This window comes from Quercus lobata, chromosome 2 (assembly GCF_001633185.2).
Source record: "Quercus lobata isolate SW786 chromosome 2, ValleyOak3.0 Primary Assembly, whole genome shotgun sequence".
Lineage (NCBI taxonomy): Eukaryota > Viridiplantae > Streptophyta > Magnoliopsida > Fagales > Fagaceae > Quercus > Quercus lobata.
In genome coordinates this window covers 16,326,323-16,346,083 of record NC_044905.1, presented here as the reverse complement: position 1 = coordinate 16,346,083, position 19,761 = coordinate 16,326,323, and the positions used below count along the sequence as shown (strand labels likewise).

General features: G+C 36.7%; 2 protein-coding genes across 2 annotated transcripts; one reads left to right on the top strand and one right to left on the bottom strand.

Moving 5' to 3' along the window:
- Positions 1-6,961: 6,961 nt before the first annotated feature.
- Positions 6,962-7,971, top strand: LOC115974742 (calcium-binding protein CML38-like). The gene has a single exon (XM_031095245.1). The coding sequence runs from the start codon at positions 7,203-7,205 to the stop codon at positions 7,815-7,817; it is 615 nt and encodes a 204-aa protein (XP_030951105.1). The 5' UTR covers positions 6,962-7,202; the 3' UTR covers positions 7,818-7,971.
- Positions 7,972-10,182: 2,211 nt separating this feature from the next.
- Positions 10,183-13,197, bottom strand: LOC115974741 (UPF0047 protein YjbQ). Its single transcript, XM_031095243.1, has 8 exons — positions 12,822-13,197; positions 11,973-12,033; positions 11,787-11,881; positions 11,660-11,693; positions 11,482-11,536; positions 11,348-11,390; positions 10,504-10,576; positions 10,183-10,393 (listed from the first exon to the last, which is right to left on the bottom strand). Exons 1-7 carry the CDS (start codon positions 13,164-13,166, stop codon positions 10,505-10,507), a joined length of 705 nt encoding a protein of 234 aa, XP_030951103.1. The 5' UTR covers positions 13,167-13,197; the 3' UTR covers positions 10,183-10,393; position 10,504.
- Between the last annotated feature and the right edge of the window lie 6,564 nt (positions 13,198-19,761).

Below are 19,761 nucleotides of genomic sequence, written 5' to 3'. Positions count from 1 at the left end.
TGTGAAACTGAGCTTTTTGAAAAAGCTAAGTATTTAGTAAAAACTGTTAAAAAGTGTTTTTTGAAAAAACTGAATGTTTGGCTAGCACTTATAAAAGTGGTGGTTTAAGTGGTGAATTACCAAAAATAACAATGTATATATAAGTTAAAGTGTTAAATAACAAAGTTTTAGGGTGAGTTTGGTTCAGCCTTTAGATATTATGTGTGGGGCCCAACAATATTTTGGGTCAGCTCCATTTATTCGTTGGGGCCCAAAAGCCCAAGCCGAGGAAGGTTATGGCACAGGCACTGTAAGGCAAGTACAACATAGCATTGGGATACAGCCGAGGACGATTCAGTCCTCGGCTAGTCCAAAGTCTCCTCGGAAGAAAGGGTAAAAATGGTATAGAAACAACTTTGAAGAAAATCTAAAATATCTGTGCCAGTAGAAAAGGGGATGCTGGAAAGCGTAAATGACCAGAGAAAGCTGCCCTTACTGCCATTCAATACTCTGTACCTGACAGAGCCATACTCTCCAGCTTTTTCAACCACCTCCAACCACTCCGGGTATGGACTGATGGGACAAATATCAGTCTTGGAATGTCGATCCTACACGTGGACGAAGGATAAAAAACACAGGCTAGTATAAAAGGAAAGATAAGTAATTCGTAGATGGGGCTGGGAAAAATGGCCAAAAACCAGAGCCTCCCAACCCGCCTCCAGGAGAAAGACTCCTAAGGCGAAGACGACTTAACCATGTATGCATATCACGTAAACCCACCGTTTGGCGACCAAGGCTTAGCCTTTCAAACCCACGCTCTACAAATGATATTGTTTGGGCCTTTTTACGTGCGAACCCAACACCGTTACGGTCCGCCACGAATCGTGTCCTTACATTATGTTTTTTGAAAAATTGGAAGTTTTAAAAAGTGCAGTATGAAACTGGGTTTTTTGAAAAAACTAAGTGTTTGGTAAAAACTGTTAAAAAGTGTTTTTTTGAAAAAACTAAATGTTTGGCTAGCACTTATAAAAGTGACGGTTTGAGTGGTAAATTACCAAAAATGACAATGTATATATAAATGAGTTTATTTCATACTTAAATCAACTACTTCATAATACTTAAATCAATTTTTCTTCATTTATTTTTAAAAACTACTGTAAGGACACAATTCTCTGGCGGCCCAATAAGGATGTTGAGCTCGCGCATGAACGATCCCTCACAATATGATTTGTAGAGAGTGGGCTTGAAAAGCTAGTCGTTGGTCACAGGGCGGTGCCCGGTCCTGGTTTTAGAGGAATTCGTGTAGAAAAAGATTTTGGGCTTGAACGTTTAAGCCCTACGGCATCGCATCCTATGGGATGGGCCTCCTCGGACTTGATCCGAGGACCATTAGGGTCTTACCCCGGTTACCCGACGATGGGTTTTTTCTGTAATCTCAGGTGTTGTTGAGATGTTCTCACCCAGATCGTCTCCCTTTTTTTGGAGGTGGAATGGGAGTCCCCTTTTTCAATACCACGAGCTTCCCTTTTATACTAGTATTTCCTTCCCAATCTTCATCTACGTGTCCGCTTCCCCTTGTTCAGGGTGGTTACTTGTCTTATCAATCCTCACATCAGAGTGGTTGGGGAAAGCTGGATAGCAGGGTATGAGTATGGGTTTGTCAGGCGCTGGGCTCCACATTAAGGTGCTAGCAGCCTTCTCCCCTGTGCTGTTCCTGTGCTGAATCTGTCCTTTTCCTCAGGCCTTTTTGTGAGATGTTGGGCATAAAGTCGTCCTCGGCAACATCCTTGGACCTTTCAAGGAGTTTTCATTGCGCGTTCTTAGCATTAGGGCTCCTCGGCCTGGGCTTTGGGCTTTTAACACAAAATGGGCTGGGACCTCAGATTTCGGGCCCCACAATAGCCCCTCAAAATCCTGCTGCCCGACTTTTTAGTTGGGAAGGAGGGTTTTGGTGACATTAGGCCCACATTACGGCTTGCTCAAATCCAGTACTCCATTATTACTTGCATTTTCTCATTTACATGGGAGGCGTGTCAAGATAAGGGCCACTCCTTTATTTTTCGCTCACGCAGGGTCTTCTGACATTTCAGTACTCGAGGCGCGCCTTCTCGAGGATCTTCAGATCCTACGGCTGAGGATGAGGTTGGAAATTGAGCTGAGTCTGCTTTGTTCGTAGCATCCCTTGGAAATTTGCATGCATTAAATGCCATCGGTTTACTTCTGCGTATAAATAGGGCAGGGGGTCACTCCATCTGCACATGAACTCTCCTGTTTTCTTCAGGATCATACTTCTTCTTTCATATTCGTGATCTTTATTTCTAGTGCCACTCTGCCTCAAAGCAAGATGTTTGAGGCGTGGATAGGGATGAAAGGTCTCCGCACGCTTCAGAGGCACCGAATTCTCAAGGTGATATGGTATGGACAAGGATGGCACAGATTCAAATCAGTCCTCCATTTTAACAGGGGGAAGATGGTATTCCTCCTTCTTTTAGTCAAAATCCGAAGCAGGTTCTGGTCATGCCAGATTTTTGGTATGTCAGAAGAAGGAATTTCCGCCATCATCGCCGTCTGCCTTGTTGCAGGCGTGGTTCCGTGGAGGCCCATCAACTTCCGGCTGTCTGCACCTTTTCTTCAACGGTGCAGGCCTCAAATTGGATTCTCGGCACCTTTTCTTCAGCGGCGCTAGCCCGAAGCCAGGTGCTCTCTGCACCTTTTCTTCAACAGTGCTAGCCCCACGTTGGGTTCTTTGACTGCCTGAGCTATGGGCATGTGAAAGTATTGAGGAATAGTTTCCTTAAACAGCATCTTGGAGCAGCAGCCAATCTCTCCTCTGCACTTCTTCTTCGGCTTTATCTTCATTCTCTTGTATCTTTTCTTTTCACTTATGTAATTAGCTTTAATGTAAGCTTATTCCAGCTTTTCATTGTACCCTGTACTGTTTCTTTGTCTTAATAAAAAATGAGTTTATTTCTTTCTAAATATTTCTCCTTTTGGCAGCAATAACTTTGTGAATGAATGTTGAGTATACGTTTGCCTTTAATGATACTTGGAGCAGGAAAATGCCTTAAAACAAATTCCTACTAGTTTAAACTTACTGACATTATCAAGTATAACAATGGTAATTCTTAATAAATTGAACTCTTGGAACTAACCGAGATAATGGACGAGCGTTGTGTGATGCATGCTAGATAAACGTCCGAGAACGATAAACTCTAAATTATTCATCTGAGAGGGTAGCCGAGCAGTGAGGGATCTCAATCGTGTTTTTGGTAGCATATTGCTCTATATTGCATCAATCGCTTTGGTATTGAGGATCCGAGGGTAGATTCTAAGGTCCATGTAACGTAGTTTTTCTTTTAAGTACTTGGTTTCCCCATGGGCTTGAGTCCGAGGACCATGCAATGCCTTGGTTCTGTCCAAAACTTGTGATTTTTTCTTTTTTGTACTTGGTTTCCCCATAGGCTTGAGTCTGAGGACCATGCAATGCCTTGGTTCTATCCAAAACTTGTGATTTTTCTTTTTTGTATTTGGTTTCCCCATAGGCTTGAGTCCGAGGACCATGCAAGGCCTTGGTTCTGTCCAAAACTTATGATTTTTCTTTTCTGTACTTGGTTTCCCCATAGGCTTGAGTCCGAGGACCATGCAAGGCCTTGATTCTGTCCAAAACTTATGAGATTTCTTTTTTGTACTTGGTTTCCCCCTAGGCTTGAGTCCGAGGACCATGCAAGGCCTTGGTTCTGTCCAAAACTTATGATTTTTTCTTTTCTGTACTTGGTTTCCCCATAGGCTTGAGTCCGAGGACCATGCAAGGCCTTGGTTCTGTCCAAAACTTATGATTTTTTCTTTTTTGTACTTGGTTTCCCCATAGGCTTGAGTCCGAGGACCATGCAAGGCCTTGGTTCTGTCCAAAACTTATGAGATTTCTTTTTTGTACTTGAGTTTGTTGGTTCTGTGTGAATAGAGGACCATGCAAGGCCTTGGTTCTGTCCAAAACTTATGAGTACTTCCCCATAGGCTTTTTGGTACTTGGATTTCCAGGCTTGAGTCCGAGGACCATGCAAGGCCTTGGTTCTGTCCAAAACTTATGATTTTTTCTTTTCTGTACTTGGTTTCCCCATAGACTTGAGTCCGAGGACCATGCAAGGCCTTGGTTCTGTCCAAAACTTATGAGATTTCTTTTTTGTACTTGGTTTCCCCATAGGCTTGAGTCCGAGGACCATGCAAAGCCTTGGTTTTGTCCAAAACTTATGAGATTTCTTTTTTGTACTTGGTTTCCCCATAGGCTTGAGTCCGAGGACCATGCAAGGCCTTGGTTCTGTCCAAAACTTATGATTTTTTCTTTTCTGTACTTGGTTTCCCCATAGGCTTGAGTCCGAGGACCATGCAAGGCCTTAGTTCTGTCCAAAACTTGTTTTTATGTACTTATTTGTCTTCGAACGTAAGCCCCTAGACCAGGGCGGGGAAAGCCGGCCTGAGGCCAGAAGCCCCTAGAGCTATCCGCGCCATTGTCACCGCGAGGCGCAGCCCCTAGCAGAAGTTTTTGTCAAAGTGACAACTGCATGTCGCCGGAGACGGAGGAAACTCCGCGAACCTCTGCTTGTTAGAAAGTTGACTCCACCGCCACCTGCGCCAACGCGCAAGCCTTCCCACAGACGGCGTCAATTGTAAGGACACAATTCTCTGGCGGCCCAATAGGGATGTTGAGCTCGCGCATGAACGATCCCTCACAATATGATTTGTAGAGAGTGGGCTTGAAAAGCTAGCCGTTGGTCACGGGGCGGTGCCCGGTCCTGGTTTTAGAGGAATTCGTGTAGAAAAAGATTTTGGGCTTGAACGTTTAAGCCCTACGGCATCGCATCCTATGGGATGGGCCTCCTCGGACTTGATCCGAGGACTATTAGGGTCTTATCCCGGTTACCCGACGATGGATTTTTTCTGTAATCTCAGGTGTTGTTGAGATGTTCTTACCCAGATCATCTCCCTTTTTTTGGAGGTGGAATGGGAGTCCCCTTTTTCAATACCACGAGCTTCCCTTTTATACTAGTATTTCCTTCCCAATCTTCATCTACGTGTCCGCTTCCCCTTGTTCAGGGTGGTTACTTGTCTTATCAATCCTCACATCAGAGTGGTTAGGGAAAGCTGGATAGCAGGGTATGAGTATGGATTTGTCAGGCGCTGGGCTCCACATTAAGGTGCTGGCAGCCTTCTCCCCTGTGCTGTTCCTGTGCTGAATCTGTCCTTTTCCTCAGGCCTTTTTGTGAGATGTTGGGCATAAAGTCGTCCTCGGCAACATCCTTGGACCTTTCAAGGAGTTTTCATTGCGCGTTCTTAGCATTAGGGCTCCTCGGCCTGGGTTTTGGGCTTTTAACACAAAATGGGCTGGGACCTCAGATTTCGGGCCCCACAACTACATTTCACAATATTTTTACAATATTTTCACAAAAAAATCATTTGTGATAAATTGATATTGATTTTAATTTGAACGTACTATTAAAATTATTTTTTTCTTTTTCTAAAAAAATTATTTTTTTCTCACTAATATTAGCTAATAATTACCTATCACTTAAGATTTATTGTGAAAATATTGTAATAGCATTTCTCAATTTTAATTTCTTATTCTTTATTTTATTTTTTCCTTATTTTTTTTTTTTTTTTCATCCATATTTCCTTCTTTTTTTCCTTCTTCTTTTTTCCTTCTCTTTTTTTCTCCTCCACACACGTACCCTTACTTTTTTCCTTTTTTTCCCTACCACTTCCTCCAAACTCTAGAACATTCCACAGAGGTCTCTTTCTTTTTTTATTTTCTTTCTTCCTTTCTCTCATTTCTCTTACCACTTTGTTTGCAAGTTTCTTTCCCTCTATCCCATCAAAACACACAAACTTAAAGGTCACACACAACCACACCATTTGATTCTCATCAAACAAAGATAGAGAGAATAGGAAATTGCCAAGGGAGGAAAATCGCCTTCGTCATCTACTAATATACTTTGCCTTCACCGCCGCTTGTCTTCCTCCCCACCGCTACTTGATCTCTTTCCCACTGCCAACAACATGCGGTAGAAGTAGGTCAAATCGGTTATTTATTTATTTATTTATTTTGTTTTGATTTCATTATTGAGTTCCTTTGTAAAATTGTGTCATAAGCAAAGGGATAAAATTGGGTTTTTAAGAATAGCTATTGGGCAATTTGGGAAATTTGCGCAACTTCCAACGGTAACATGAAACGCACATCAGTGCTTTTTTGCAATAGAGCTCCTTGCTACTTTTACGATTTGAGCTTTTCCTTTACAAATGAAAACGCAAATTTTTAGAAAAAATAACTTTTAAACCTTACCAAATGCACCTTTTTTTTTTTTTTTTTTTAGTTTTAAAAAACGAAGCGAAACAAATGGGCACTTAAAATTACTAAAATATTCTATTAGTTTGTGTTTTTGTTTGCCACTAAAAAACATGCTTTTTTTGACAGGTATGATCGTTATAATCGTTAAATATTAAGGACCCGTTTGGTAGAAGAGTTTGAGTAGTGTTATTTGTAATTTTTTGAAATACATATAAATAAAAAAGTGTATAAAAATATATGTAATGTTATTTAAAAACTGAAAATAGTGTTTGAAATGCCTGACAAACTTTGTTTAATATCTTTTCCCAAAGCCCAAAAAGGGCCAGATGAAGCAAATATTGGTTTTTTTTTCATAGGAGTGGGCTCAATTGTAGTAAAGAATTCAAATGACGGTGACCAACAACCGGTACAATGAGTTACCATTATTGTACGACAATGGCACATCTGCCTCCACGTCCACCTTGCGATTACAGATGTACGATCTGATTGTGTTTAGGTCCCCCTAGTCAAAGGAAAGAAGTCAAGGAACAGAACAGTACAAAGAAAAAACAATAGTAAAAGAAAATTCCAGAAATGTCCCGAGAAGCTCACTCGCTATAGCCACTGAATCCTTATATATACCTTATCAACAATCGTAATTGTCATAGTTAGCCCCAGACTCAAAAAAAAAAAAACAATTGGCTGTCTTACAACTCAAAACCGTGTTCTCTGAATAATTTCTATCCATATCCTTGGGGCCGTGGTATATCCCATTAAGGCCATAACTGGTAACAGCTAGCTTCTTGTTACATATATTTATTCAAACTATTTTCTAGTTCAAGTATATACCCAGTTCAAGGTTCTTTGATTTAGCAGACTGGTTTCAATTAATCCAGGTTTCATCATGAAGACCACACACGATATAGCTTCTTCTTCTTCTTCTTCTTCACCCTCCTCTTCTCCAATTACAATATTGGAAGAAAAGCCTAGTTCAAGTTCACCAAAAAAATCAGCTTTGGGAAGATTGCGTCTTAAATTGTCGCCAAGCAGAAAGGCAGATAAGCGTTCTCTTTCCCTAACTGGTTCCAATGCAAGCAGAAACTACAGCAGCGAGCTCCAAAGGGTGTTCAATTACTTTGACGAGGATGGAGATGGTAAAATATCTCCTTCTGAGTTACAAAGCTGTGTGAGGACTGTTGGGGGCGAGCTGTCAATTGATGAGGCAGAAGCAGCTGTGAGGACCTCTGATTTGAACGGAGATGGGCAGCTTGACTTCGAGGAATTCCGGAAACTAATGGACACAGGAGGAGAGGAAGACAAGAATGAGGAGCTGAGAGAGGCTTTTGGAATGTATGAGATGGAGGGGTCAGGTTGTATTACCCCCACAAGCTTGAAAATGATGCTCAATCGACTGGGTGACTCCAAGTCCACTGAGGATTGTAAAGCTATGATTCGAATGTTTGATCTCAATGGAGATGGCGTCTTAAGCTTTGATGAGTTCCGAATTATGATGCGCTAAGTCTTATCCATTGCTGTTTACTAGAAATGAGAATGTTTGTCTGTTTCCTTCAATGAATGGTTTTTGTTCTTACTTTAATCTGTTTGTTACCTTACACATTGTAGAGTAAATAATTTCCAATAATCTTGGAGAATAAATAGCTTATTTTCTATAATCTTTTACTCCGAATTACATTTTCGACTTTCCCCCTCCCCCTTCTCTTCCCTTATTATTTAGTAAAACTTTTAGAGCAGAAGTTGCGGAGGGTGGGGGGAAAACCTTTCTTGTTCTAGAGCATGAAGGCAAGAGAGAATAATTTTCACTCGTTAATTCCTAAAATAATCTATGTTTATGTCCGCAAAAAAGGAAGTTGGAAATACTTAGATAATAGAGTAACAACATCAAAACTACTTTCTTTTTTTTATTGGATAAATAATGATTAGTTTTATTAAGAAAAGGCAAAAAATGGAGAGAGAACCTCCCCTGCATCAGCAAACACCCAAAAGGGGGATATGGTGCAAATAAAAAAAATAAAATCAAAACAAAATTGAACCATGTAATGATTTGATTTCTCTTGGGGGTACGTTGACAACTTGGTATTCTTTACTCAGTTTAGTCACAACAATTGCAAGCTTAAAATGAGGCATGAGACCGTATGTTATTGAATGAAACTTTAATGGCGCATAGTTCATAAACAGTTAAACACCTGCAATCCACATAAAAAGAAAGAGAAGTACGAAAGACCTGTAGCCAAAAATCCGTTGGAAAGATTTCGCAAAACCTTTTGTTTGCATTCTTCGAGGAACGAGCAATGCATCTCCCTCCATTGTCATCCCTCAAAGGCTCAAACTTCTTCTCATTTGCTTTTACATTTCTTGCTGAAATCTTGACTGGGGCAGAGTTAATAGTCATTTAAGTCTTTGCTATTGCTTTTTGCATTCCTGTCATTTGATGGGTTGGGATTCCCAAGTCTTATAAAAGGAGGTCCAATTGGTCCGAGCAGGTATATGGTGTACCCGGCATGCCGGGTACAGCATATAATTTTCGGTCCAATAGGCAAAATTATGGATTAAACAATTAAGAGACTTGGGACAAAAGGAGAAGGAGATAACAGTGCAGTTACACTAGGCTCTAATATCTTTTACGATAGATAGGAATTCCATTTGAGTTGCAAGTCAGGATTTATAGAGTCGATAATTATTTTGGGCGTCTCCTTCAAAGTAGAAAAATTTGCAACCTTGATTGATGGCAAAAGAGATTGCAAAGAACCTTTCAAAAAAAGATTGCAAAGAAGAGCAGTTTTACTTCCGCACACACGTAGGAGTGCACGAGGAAGCCATTTCAATATTAACAAATAAAATAGAGCCTTGAAAATCTTAGCATATTGAGGCAAGGAGAGATCCTGTATCGGTTACAGAGGCATCAAAGTTGAATTTGGACCAGCTAGGATCTTTCCTTGCCTCAATATACTATGTAGAAGGCCTTTTAGCTTGGGCATACTATGTAGAATGCTGCTTAGGGATGGTGGATGCCCAAGGCCCCAAGCTTCAGTACGGGAATTGAATGCTTTATTGATTTCAATTGCTAAGTTTATGGGGCGGATTATGGAAATATTGTAAAAATGAACTTGTTTTTGTGCCGCCAAATTCAGCCACATGCAAGATATGCCAATCGGGTGAAAGGTTTTGCCTCTGTTTTGTTTAAACTAAGGATCTTTGTTGGGTCAGAGATGTAGCGAATCCAATTAGATAATGACTTTGTTAGCAAGAGATGTGAGGTGAGCGGGGAACTTGGTATGTGTCCATACAATCGTGGCAAAAGGGCACCAAAATAAAATATGTACCAAAGATTCGGAATGATTGTGGCAACTGGGGGTAGCTTATATCACAAATTTGGATTCAATGAGCCCTAGTAGGAATCATATCCCAAGCAATTCTCCAAAATATATAAAGAGTCGTTTATTAAGTTTTAGGATCCATAGCTTTTTCCATTCAAAAGGGTTCAAAAGGCCACAGTCAGATTCTAAAACCTTGGTCGACTAAGCCAGCCAATTTGGTAGAAAAATCCCACTTCTGATGCTAGTTGTATGGAGGTCAAAGGTTCTATGAAGAAGCTCTCAGTTCCATTGGTTGCTCTCTAGGGAGATGAGATCGGATTCTTAGATTATAGGCATTTGATTATCTGGTGGTGGGAAGGAATAAAGTTTGGCAACATCCCAAGTCCGAACTACTTGCTGCCGTTAAAGATCTAACTTTCATTATTAGCTTTTGTTAACAAGTGTCCTAAAGGGCACAGTAGATGTTGAAGGCTTGCAATCCATTGACATCACCTGATTCAACAAGGGCACGACAGACAATAGACAACAAATACTAGGTAGAATACCAACTTTACTGGCAACACATATTGCTTCATTAATCTGTTTAAAATCAATCTATTGATATTGTCCTTGATAATTTTGAACTTCCTTGAGAACGGGTTGGCATTATCATGAATTGATCAAACTAATGAATCTAAATTTCTCATAATTGCCTGAACTCTTAGATGCCATCTTCACGAAGCTTTATCCTTTTAAAACCAAGTGGCAATGCAGCACAACACTGACATTTCATTACCAACACATCAAGTCAGGGAAATACTAAAAAAAAAGTATATCATTGCTTACATACGCAGATGAGAAAAGAAACAGAAATCTCCAAATTTTTCGAACCTCATATTCCATTGAGAGTAACCACAACTTTGCGAGGAGTAGCTTGGTCACGGTGCTCACACAGCCATATCCCCTGAGGCATAACGGCAGAAGGAACTTATAACACATTCTGATATAGTAATTACCAGGCAGGCAAAGGTCAAACAGCTTATACAACTAATCACTAGAGACAATTTAGATGTGACCTGTATCACCTAAAGCATGTGTGCTATAATTGATTTATGTGAAGTATATGCGGGAATGAAACATGATCTCACCTACACCTCTTGTTTACCTGGGAAGGAGAGGAGAAAAAAAATTGGGGGGGGGGGGGGGGGGGCAGAGAGATATGCCGTGTGGACCAAAGATTATTGGCATGATCTGCAATGTTTTGTCGACGTTTTATCCTCGCCAACATTTTCATCATCTTTAATGAATTACAAAAAAATTCTTATACTTGATGATTTTAAGCCCTACACAGATAAGTCCAGAAAAATGCCTCTGCCATTCCATTAGAACCACCTATCCTGATGTGTCTTTTTTTTTTTTTTGTTGATAAATATCTTTGATGTGTCCTAAAGTACATATTTTCAGTTTCATCTGTATCTGACACCAAGTATTACGGTTATGGGAGTTTACCTAGATCAATAGGATTTTAACTGGCTCGTACTCGTAAAAGAGAATGTTGTTGTTGTTGTTGTTGTTGTTATTCTTATTAATTTTAGATTAATTTTCTAGTCCTAAGAGTAATTAATTTTCTGAAACACGTTGTTAGATTAATCATGGAAAAAATCCACATGAAAATGATCTTCTGATCGTTAGATATTTTTGGAGAATTTTGAAAATTAAAAATGCTGTCATATACCTGCCAGGTTCCCATGTTAAGCTGTCCATTTGTAATTGGAACCCTGTACAAGAATGAAGACTGGTTAATTGGAAAATAGATGATATAACTAAAGTAAATACACAATCATAACAACAAGTATAAGATCATCTTACGTGAGTGTGCAGCCAAACATTGAAGATTTGATATGTGCTGGCATGTCATCTGGGCCTGCAAAGGTTACACAACTAAAAACCAACACTTGTGTATAGGAAAATTGAGAAAATACAGAGCATATATAGAATTAGAAATCAGCCCCTAGCCTAATTCAGGTTAAAAAAAATACATACTTACCTTCCATTGTATGCTTCCAAGGAGCAGACCGTCCCTGAAAATAGATATCCAAAAACCAGTTAAGATTTTTTGTCAGATGATATAGACTATAGATTTCTAGTTACTACATGAAAGAAGGCAAACAAACCTCTGGAACTATCCTGTTGAGGAATGTCTCAGTATCTTCCCGGACATCAGAGTCATAGTTCTCATTGATAGTAAGAGAAGCACTTGTGTGCTGCACTAAAATGTTTAAAATAAAAGATGAAATTCCGTCAAATAAACCACAATGAATGTGAAGGTAAAATCACTTGACTGATAACATATCACTCACAGAAGAGATGAGCAAGGCCACACTTGAATTCTGACAGATCTTGCCCAATTTCCTTCACAATCTGATATTTTAGAAACAATTTCTTATCAATAATGTAAGTAATATAAAAGATGGTCTTTAAGATATGCTGGTAGCAACTGTAGGTGCTTCTATTTTTCATTGTATGAGTCACTACTGTGAGCTGTGAACATAAAATAACCATACTACTATAGCGATAATCAAATTCAGAGTTGAAGATACTTTGTCGAATAAATTCAAGACCAGAACCCATTCTCACTTGAAAAGCTAGAATGAGTTGACAATTGCCACAACATCTACCAGTGAAGTTTCCTTTCTATGCATACACATGTAAACAAATACAATAGTGAGCCGATGAAGGGGACTAAAACAATGAAAGGTTAATATTGCTCAATTCAACTAGGATGAAGGTGGTGACAAGCATGTTTGATTCCTATAGGTTGTGTCGGGATTCGAGATATAAATTTAACAATACATGATGAGTTGAGTTCTGGATATTTTGCTCAAACAAAAATACTTGTGATATTAATCTTTTGTGGATTTTAAATGACATCTTATACCTAATCATTTCAAATCCATTATATTAATAAAGCTCCAAACTAATTACAAATTTCAACAATCAAATAAAAATAAAAATAAAAACATTTCTGCTCTATTCAAGTTATTTAGACTTTGTTCATATGATACAACAGGAGTCAAGTCCCAAACAATTAAAACATATCATAATATGTTATTGAAAGACCAAAAATAAAACCATTAATCTAGTCTAGCCAATAACAAGGAGTTGATGTTGTCTCTAGGGTTTGGAAATGGAATTGGTGATTTTGGTACCTTAGGGGTGATGAGATGACAACCCCTTCTCTGGGGAGGAAGAGTTATGGTTTTCTGGGCCCACTTAGGACCAGCTGCCGCCATTGAATTGGGATCGTTGGTTGTGGTCGGAGTCGGTGGTCGACTTGTGTACAGCGAATTCACGCGAAGGGGAGCCCAGGCAGCAGGAGCAGGAGGCTTGGCAGCTAAGAATACTGAGGAGCTTTGCATGGTGGGTTCCAAATCCGAGCCCACCTTATTCCAACTAAGCCCAACAATGTTCCAGACGTAGGGTGCGATGGTCAGGGTTATAAGTGGCACAACAATGTATTTGATGAATGCTAACGCCCACTTCGCTCCACACATTTTTCCATTCCATTCAATTGGGGCCTTTTGTGCTGTGTGCGGTTTGAAATAAAAGCAATTTTGGACACAATTTCTTTTACAATTGGTTAAGTTGGTATTAATCCAACTTCTAATATTTTGCCATTTTTAATCCCACAATTTTACACATAATTTTTTATTAATTTACTTATTATGTCAAAAAGGAGAGTTTTAAACCTAGTACTGATGACTACTAAGCAAATTGAAGAGTTTTAAACCAACTACTACAAGTTTTAAACCAAACCGAATACTTTTGACTATTAGTTGACCTTCTAATATTTTGCCACATAAACCTTGGTCCTAAAATTTTACACATCATTTTTTTATTAATTTATGTATTATGTCAAATTGAGAGTTCTAAATAGACCATTACTCAACAAACTAGAGAGTTTAAAACCAATTACTCCTAAGTAAAATGGAGTTTTAAACCAAATCAACCTACTACTACTATATATATACTGCACCACACCAAAACTCTTTATTCTATTTACCTTCTCTATGCCGTTTCGGCTCTTTTGTTTTTACAAATTCTTCTTCCTCAAGTCTCAAGGTATCTTTTACATGAATTTTTCTTCGTAGTTACTTTTACTTTTCATATTTTTTCTTTAATATTTTGTGTTTTTGTATCCCTTTTTTTTTTTGGTATTTTTACTTTCATTACCCATGTGTTTGTTTAATATTTTATTAAGAACCAAACTTCTAGACACCATGTTTGATTCTAAAGTTTTTATGGATGGAGTAAATGCTAAAAGAAAGCTAAAGGTAATGGGCCACCAAAGTATCTTGATTTTTTTTATTATCATGTTTGACATTTTAGTTTTGTTGGATGAATACTTTTTTTCATAGAATGTTATTTTTGCATCGCTAAATTTGCTTCTTTTTTCTACCCCTAATAGCTTCGGTGGAACTTGAAAATTTTCTTTTGTCACTAAGTTGTATTTTGTTGTTCCATGGTTTATAAAAGTTTAGGGCCCATTTGGTAATATTGTTCTAGTAACGTTGTTTAAGTGTTATGAAAATACATGTGCGTGAAAAAGTATTGTGAAAATACGTGTTGTGTTGTTTAAACACGGTAAAAACATAAGTAGTGTTTTTTGTTTCTTTATTTTTTTTTTTTCAAAAGATGTATATCTTTGTTTCACTATTATAAATATTGAATAGTGAATATATTTAACAATAGTTAACTATGTGGTGTATAGCACAAATTAGTGACTAGATATTCTATACATTTAATTAAAGCCAAAACTGAGAGAATATCCAATTAGGTTCTAAATTGGATTTCAATTGTTGTCTAATTTTGTGTCACATGTCCTATTTAAGTTTTTTTTTTTTTTTTTCTTTTTCAGTGTGAGTTAATGTTGTGCAAAATACAAAGAGTCTAATATAAATAAACCATAAAAAAAAAAAAATAAATAAACTCAATAAACAAACAAACAAAAAAAGAAAAAAAGAAAAGAAGGAAGAGTAAACTTATTTGTATATCCAAAAAAACTAAAATTAAAAAAATAGAGATGGAGAGAGAGAGTGTAAAACTCATCTATCAATTAAAAAATCTATAACTCTTACACCAGGTATAATTTAAACCCATATATGTGTATAATTGTGATTGTTTTTAATTGTACCATGCATATGCACGGGTATACACTAGTCTATATATATTAAAAGCCAAAATTCAAAGAAAATCCAATTAAATTTTAATTGGATTTTCAATTTTGCGTCACATGTCCTATCTAATTTTTAATTTTTTACCAAATGAATTATTGAATGTAAAAATTAAAGAGTCAAAATCTAATAAGATTCTAAATTTGATTTCAATTGGAGTCTAATTTTGCACCACATGTCCATCTAATTTTTTTAATTTTTGTGACAAATGAATTATTGGATGCAAAAAACAAAGAGTCTAAACCTAATTAAATTCTAAATAATATATATATATATATACACACACACACATATCTATCTGAGAGAAACTCAAATAAGAATTTTAAATTAGAGTTCCAATTTTGTGTCATGTGTCCTAAATTATTTATTCTCAAAAAGTTTATTTCTTAATTTTAGAATCAAAGGTGAGACCATATCATATATATTCATTCAAGTGAATTTTTAGGTACAAAAACCAAAGAGTTTAAAATAAATTAATTGTAAAAAAAAATGTTTCACAATAATTAAAAAAAAAAATATGGACAATTTACATTTTATACGTAATAGGATCCTTACAAAAATTTTTAAAGAATTTTTTTTTTAAAGATAATTATAACATACTGCTAACCCCACGAGAAGGTGTCAATTCAGCTACAAGGCCGTTGGCTTTTTAAATAGTTAATAAAATATAAAAATGACTATCAATAGTATTTCAATTATATATATAGAAATTATATTATGCATCTTATTGTATATTTTTAAGTGTATCCATGCATATGCATGGGATTAGAAGCTAGTATATATACATACATATAATGAGAAATCATTACATATTTTAAAAATATATGGTTTAAAAAAATATATAAGTTAATATCATGTATAATTTGAACTTCTTCTGAAGAAAAAAAAATGTATAATTTGAACTGTGTAATTATGATTGTTTTTAATTGAACTCGTACATATGCATGAGATTAAACACTAGTATATATGTAAAACCAAAACTAAGAGAAAACCTAATTAAATTCTAAATTAGATTTCAATTGAGCTCCAATTTTGAGCCATGTGTCCAATTTAAGATTTTAAATATTTAGTATAAATACCTATGATCTAAAAAACCTTAAGGTTGACTTGGGATAATATGTGGCATTTTATGGACTATGTAACATACTAGAAACCATATGTGGGCGACTAATATGTTTCATTTTAGTTTGACCAAATTTTAAGTATATACAAGTTAATTAGGATCAAAACATCTTCTTAAAACTATATGATAGAATATTTAAGATAAGTACTAACAAAAAGTTACATAAAATTATTATGATTTAAGTTAAATATAAATTACAGTTAAAAGAGACTTAAAAAAAATACGACCTAAAAATATTAAAATACTATAACTAAACATATGGCCTACAAATCTTAGTATAGGTGGAATTGTAGTCTTACATAGCGTGGGTTACATGCCAGTTGGAGTTATATGACTCTTAAAAGTTTCAATTAGCTCAATTAGTAAAGTCTCTGATGATTGTATAAGAGATTTGGGGTTCAATCTCTGGCTACACTAAAAAACTGATTAGTGTCTTGGTCTGATAATAAAGAATTATTAATAAAAACGAACGTTATAAAGTGAAACTCTCTAAAAAAAAGAGTTATACTACTCTTTATATAAGTCAATTATTAATATTTTACTTTTATTTTGTACAAATCATAACATGATATATCAACCCTTATAAGAAAAACTCTCGGACAAATAGTGAAAACTTATACATCGATTTGACTGCATCTTTTCATAGATATTTGATGTATATACTCTCACTCTAACACAAACTCTAACCTAAAATGTTATGAATGTTTATGCATTGGAAAAAAGAGACCTTTAACCATGACATCTTAATTTTGGATCAAATTAAGAATGTTTTTGCATAAGATCATTTTTCCAATGCAAAAATATTTATAAAATTTTTGGGTTAAAGTTTGTGTTTGAGTGAGAGTATAAATCAAACATCCTTAAAAAGATGCAATCAAAACGATATAGAAGTTTTCACAATTTGTCAAATAATTTTTCTTACAAGATTAATATATAGTTTTCACAATCAAAACAATAATTTTTTTTTTTAATTTTGATTTAAATTTTGTGGTTTGAGTTATTAATTTATGGTTTTTTTTTTAATTAATGTTATTAATATGGAAATAAAAGCTAGCCCAATTTGTACCCTAGACCTAATTACCTAACGACTTCAACCCGTAGAACCGACAACTCATGAGACTTGTGATTTCAACCAACCATTTGGTTGGCCATGGGTCCTTTCCCCAGTCACTCAATTTGATCAGGCCAAATGACGAGTTGACCCAAGCCTAACGTGACATGACCTTGACCTGACCCGTGAACATGGCCATAAATGTGAACCACTCTTTCAGTATTTTGCTCCCTGTCGTAGGGGTTAATCAAGATGAACAGTGGCCAATAAAATGAAATGAAAGGCAAACAATTCATGTGGTTTGGTTGTTACGCCGCAAATAGCATCCACACATAATTTATGCTATTTTGTCATATTAAATACCTATTTTATTATTTTATCACATCATTTTATAACATTTCATTTATCAGATGTTTTATCATTTAACTCTATACATTAAAATAATATTTATTACAAATTAAAATAATATATTTCCTCCTCCCTATCATCACTATCATCAACAACAACAACAACAACCCACACACGCAGATCAACCGTCACAGCCCACAACCATTGGCCACCCCCACAGATCAACCACCAACCACCAATATCAGCCACTGCTACCACAAAAAAAAAAAAAAAAAAAAAAAAAAAAAAACTCAAACAAACACTACACAGCCACAAATCTCACACCCATAACCCGATCAACTTACCACCATCAACCAAAATCAGCCAACCAACAACAATCAAAACAACCAACCACCAAAAGAGAGAGAGATCGGCGAGATTGGAGAGCGATGAAGATGACGATGGCCCTTCTCGTCTTGGACATCGGTGATGATGATGGCTCGTGCGCCGTGAGCGGCAAACTCACGAGGCTCGGCGATGGCTTGCGAGGCTTGGCTCAGCAATAGCTTGCGCCTCCGGTGATAATGGCCACAGTCAAACTGATCTTAAATTAAAGGGAAAAGAGAGAACAGAGGGAATCGATGGCTGAGAAGAGAGGGAATCGGTGAGAGACAACAGAGGTGAGAGAGAAGAGAAAAGAATAAAGTGAAGAGAGAAGAGAGAGAAAAGAGAATAAAAAAGGATTAAAACTTATACCATCTGATTCCGTACCGTTGCAAATTTGCAACGGTACTATAGCTGTGTGGTATAATTTTTGGGATTTGGCACATTTGATAAAGCTCTATTTTTGTGTTTGGTGTGGCAAATGTGCCAAATATTTGGCATTTGGCACATTTGCCACACCTGCTGTGGATGCTCTAAGAGTATCAGAATCAGGAAATGCTACTTTAATCTATTTTACAATCTCAAAAAACTACTTTATTACTTATACCATACCATTTTACAATACCTCCAATATCCCAAACTTTTATTTTCTTCTTCTACTCATTAAAATAATATACCTACATAATAAAATAATATATACCAAAAGCAACAATCTACACAGCAACCACCGTCTTCACCGAGACCAGTCACTTCACCCCAAAACCCCAACTGCAAGAACAAGCCTTTCCCACCACCACCGAGATCTTCCTCTTCTGTGACCTGATCATCGACTTAGACCCACACCGCCACCACAATCTCCGATCTCCGCCAATCCCAAACCCAAAATCAACACCCAACTCCGTCACGCCGATCCCAAATCCAAAATCTCTGATCCACGCCTAGATAAACCCAAATCCAAAACCCATAACCCATAACCCACGGCCCACCATGTCAATCCACCACTTGACCCATGATACACCGATTGGAGCAAATCACACCCACATCGGAGCAAACCCATCGAACCCATCGAAGCAAACAACATTGAGAGAGAGGAAAGGGAGAGGGAGAAAGAGAGAGAGAGACGAGGAGGACAGAGTTGAGAGAGTGGGAGAGTTAGAGCAGATGAGAGAGAAAATGAATAAAATAATGTTTTTATTTTTAGAATACTGCTACAGCACAATTCTACTTGTAGAATTGCACTGTAGCAGTACTGCAAAAAAATTTGCAATTCTTTGGTTTACAATTCTTTGATGCAGAGCATTTTGGGGCATTTTGGGGCTGCAAATGCCAAATTCTCCTTACATTTGGCATTAGCATTTCCCAATGTTAATGCTCTTAGGAGACATGAAAGTCAGACGTGGATAAGTTCAAAATATGGGTTTGGATCATTTTATTTTATTATTATTATTATTTTTTTGGTTAAGGGATCATTTTATTTTCATAACTTTATTATGTAGTAAGGTGTAATGGATTGTTTACCACTTTTTATATAAGTTTAATATATTCTTTTTCACCATTTCCAATCAGATACATTAAGGGTCCGTTTGGATACAATTTATTTTTGTTGAAACTGAAAACTGAAAATTAAAAATACTGTAGCAAAATAATTTTTAAATGAGTAAATAGTACCGTAGAACCTATTTTTAATATTTTTTTTGAATAAAATGGTTGTGGATTTCATGAATAATACGTGAACAATACAGTTACAGTATATAAACAGTGATAATTGTTTCTTGGCCTAAAGCAAAACGCGTAAAAAAAAAAAGAAAAAAGAAGAAGAAAAAGCAGAAAACGCAAACGCAGTAGACGTGACGCATCGAAACACATACTAAAAAGTCAAGTAAAATTTGACGTGAAATTAATTCTGATCATAAAATTTCTCTTTTGATTTTGACTTTTCAATCACATACTTCCACGTCAAATGCAAATTGAAGTCCATTAGAAAGCCGATCACCAGAGAGTGTCAATCCGCATGGCCCACAAACGGTTGA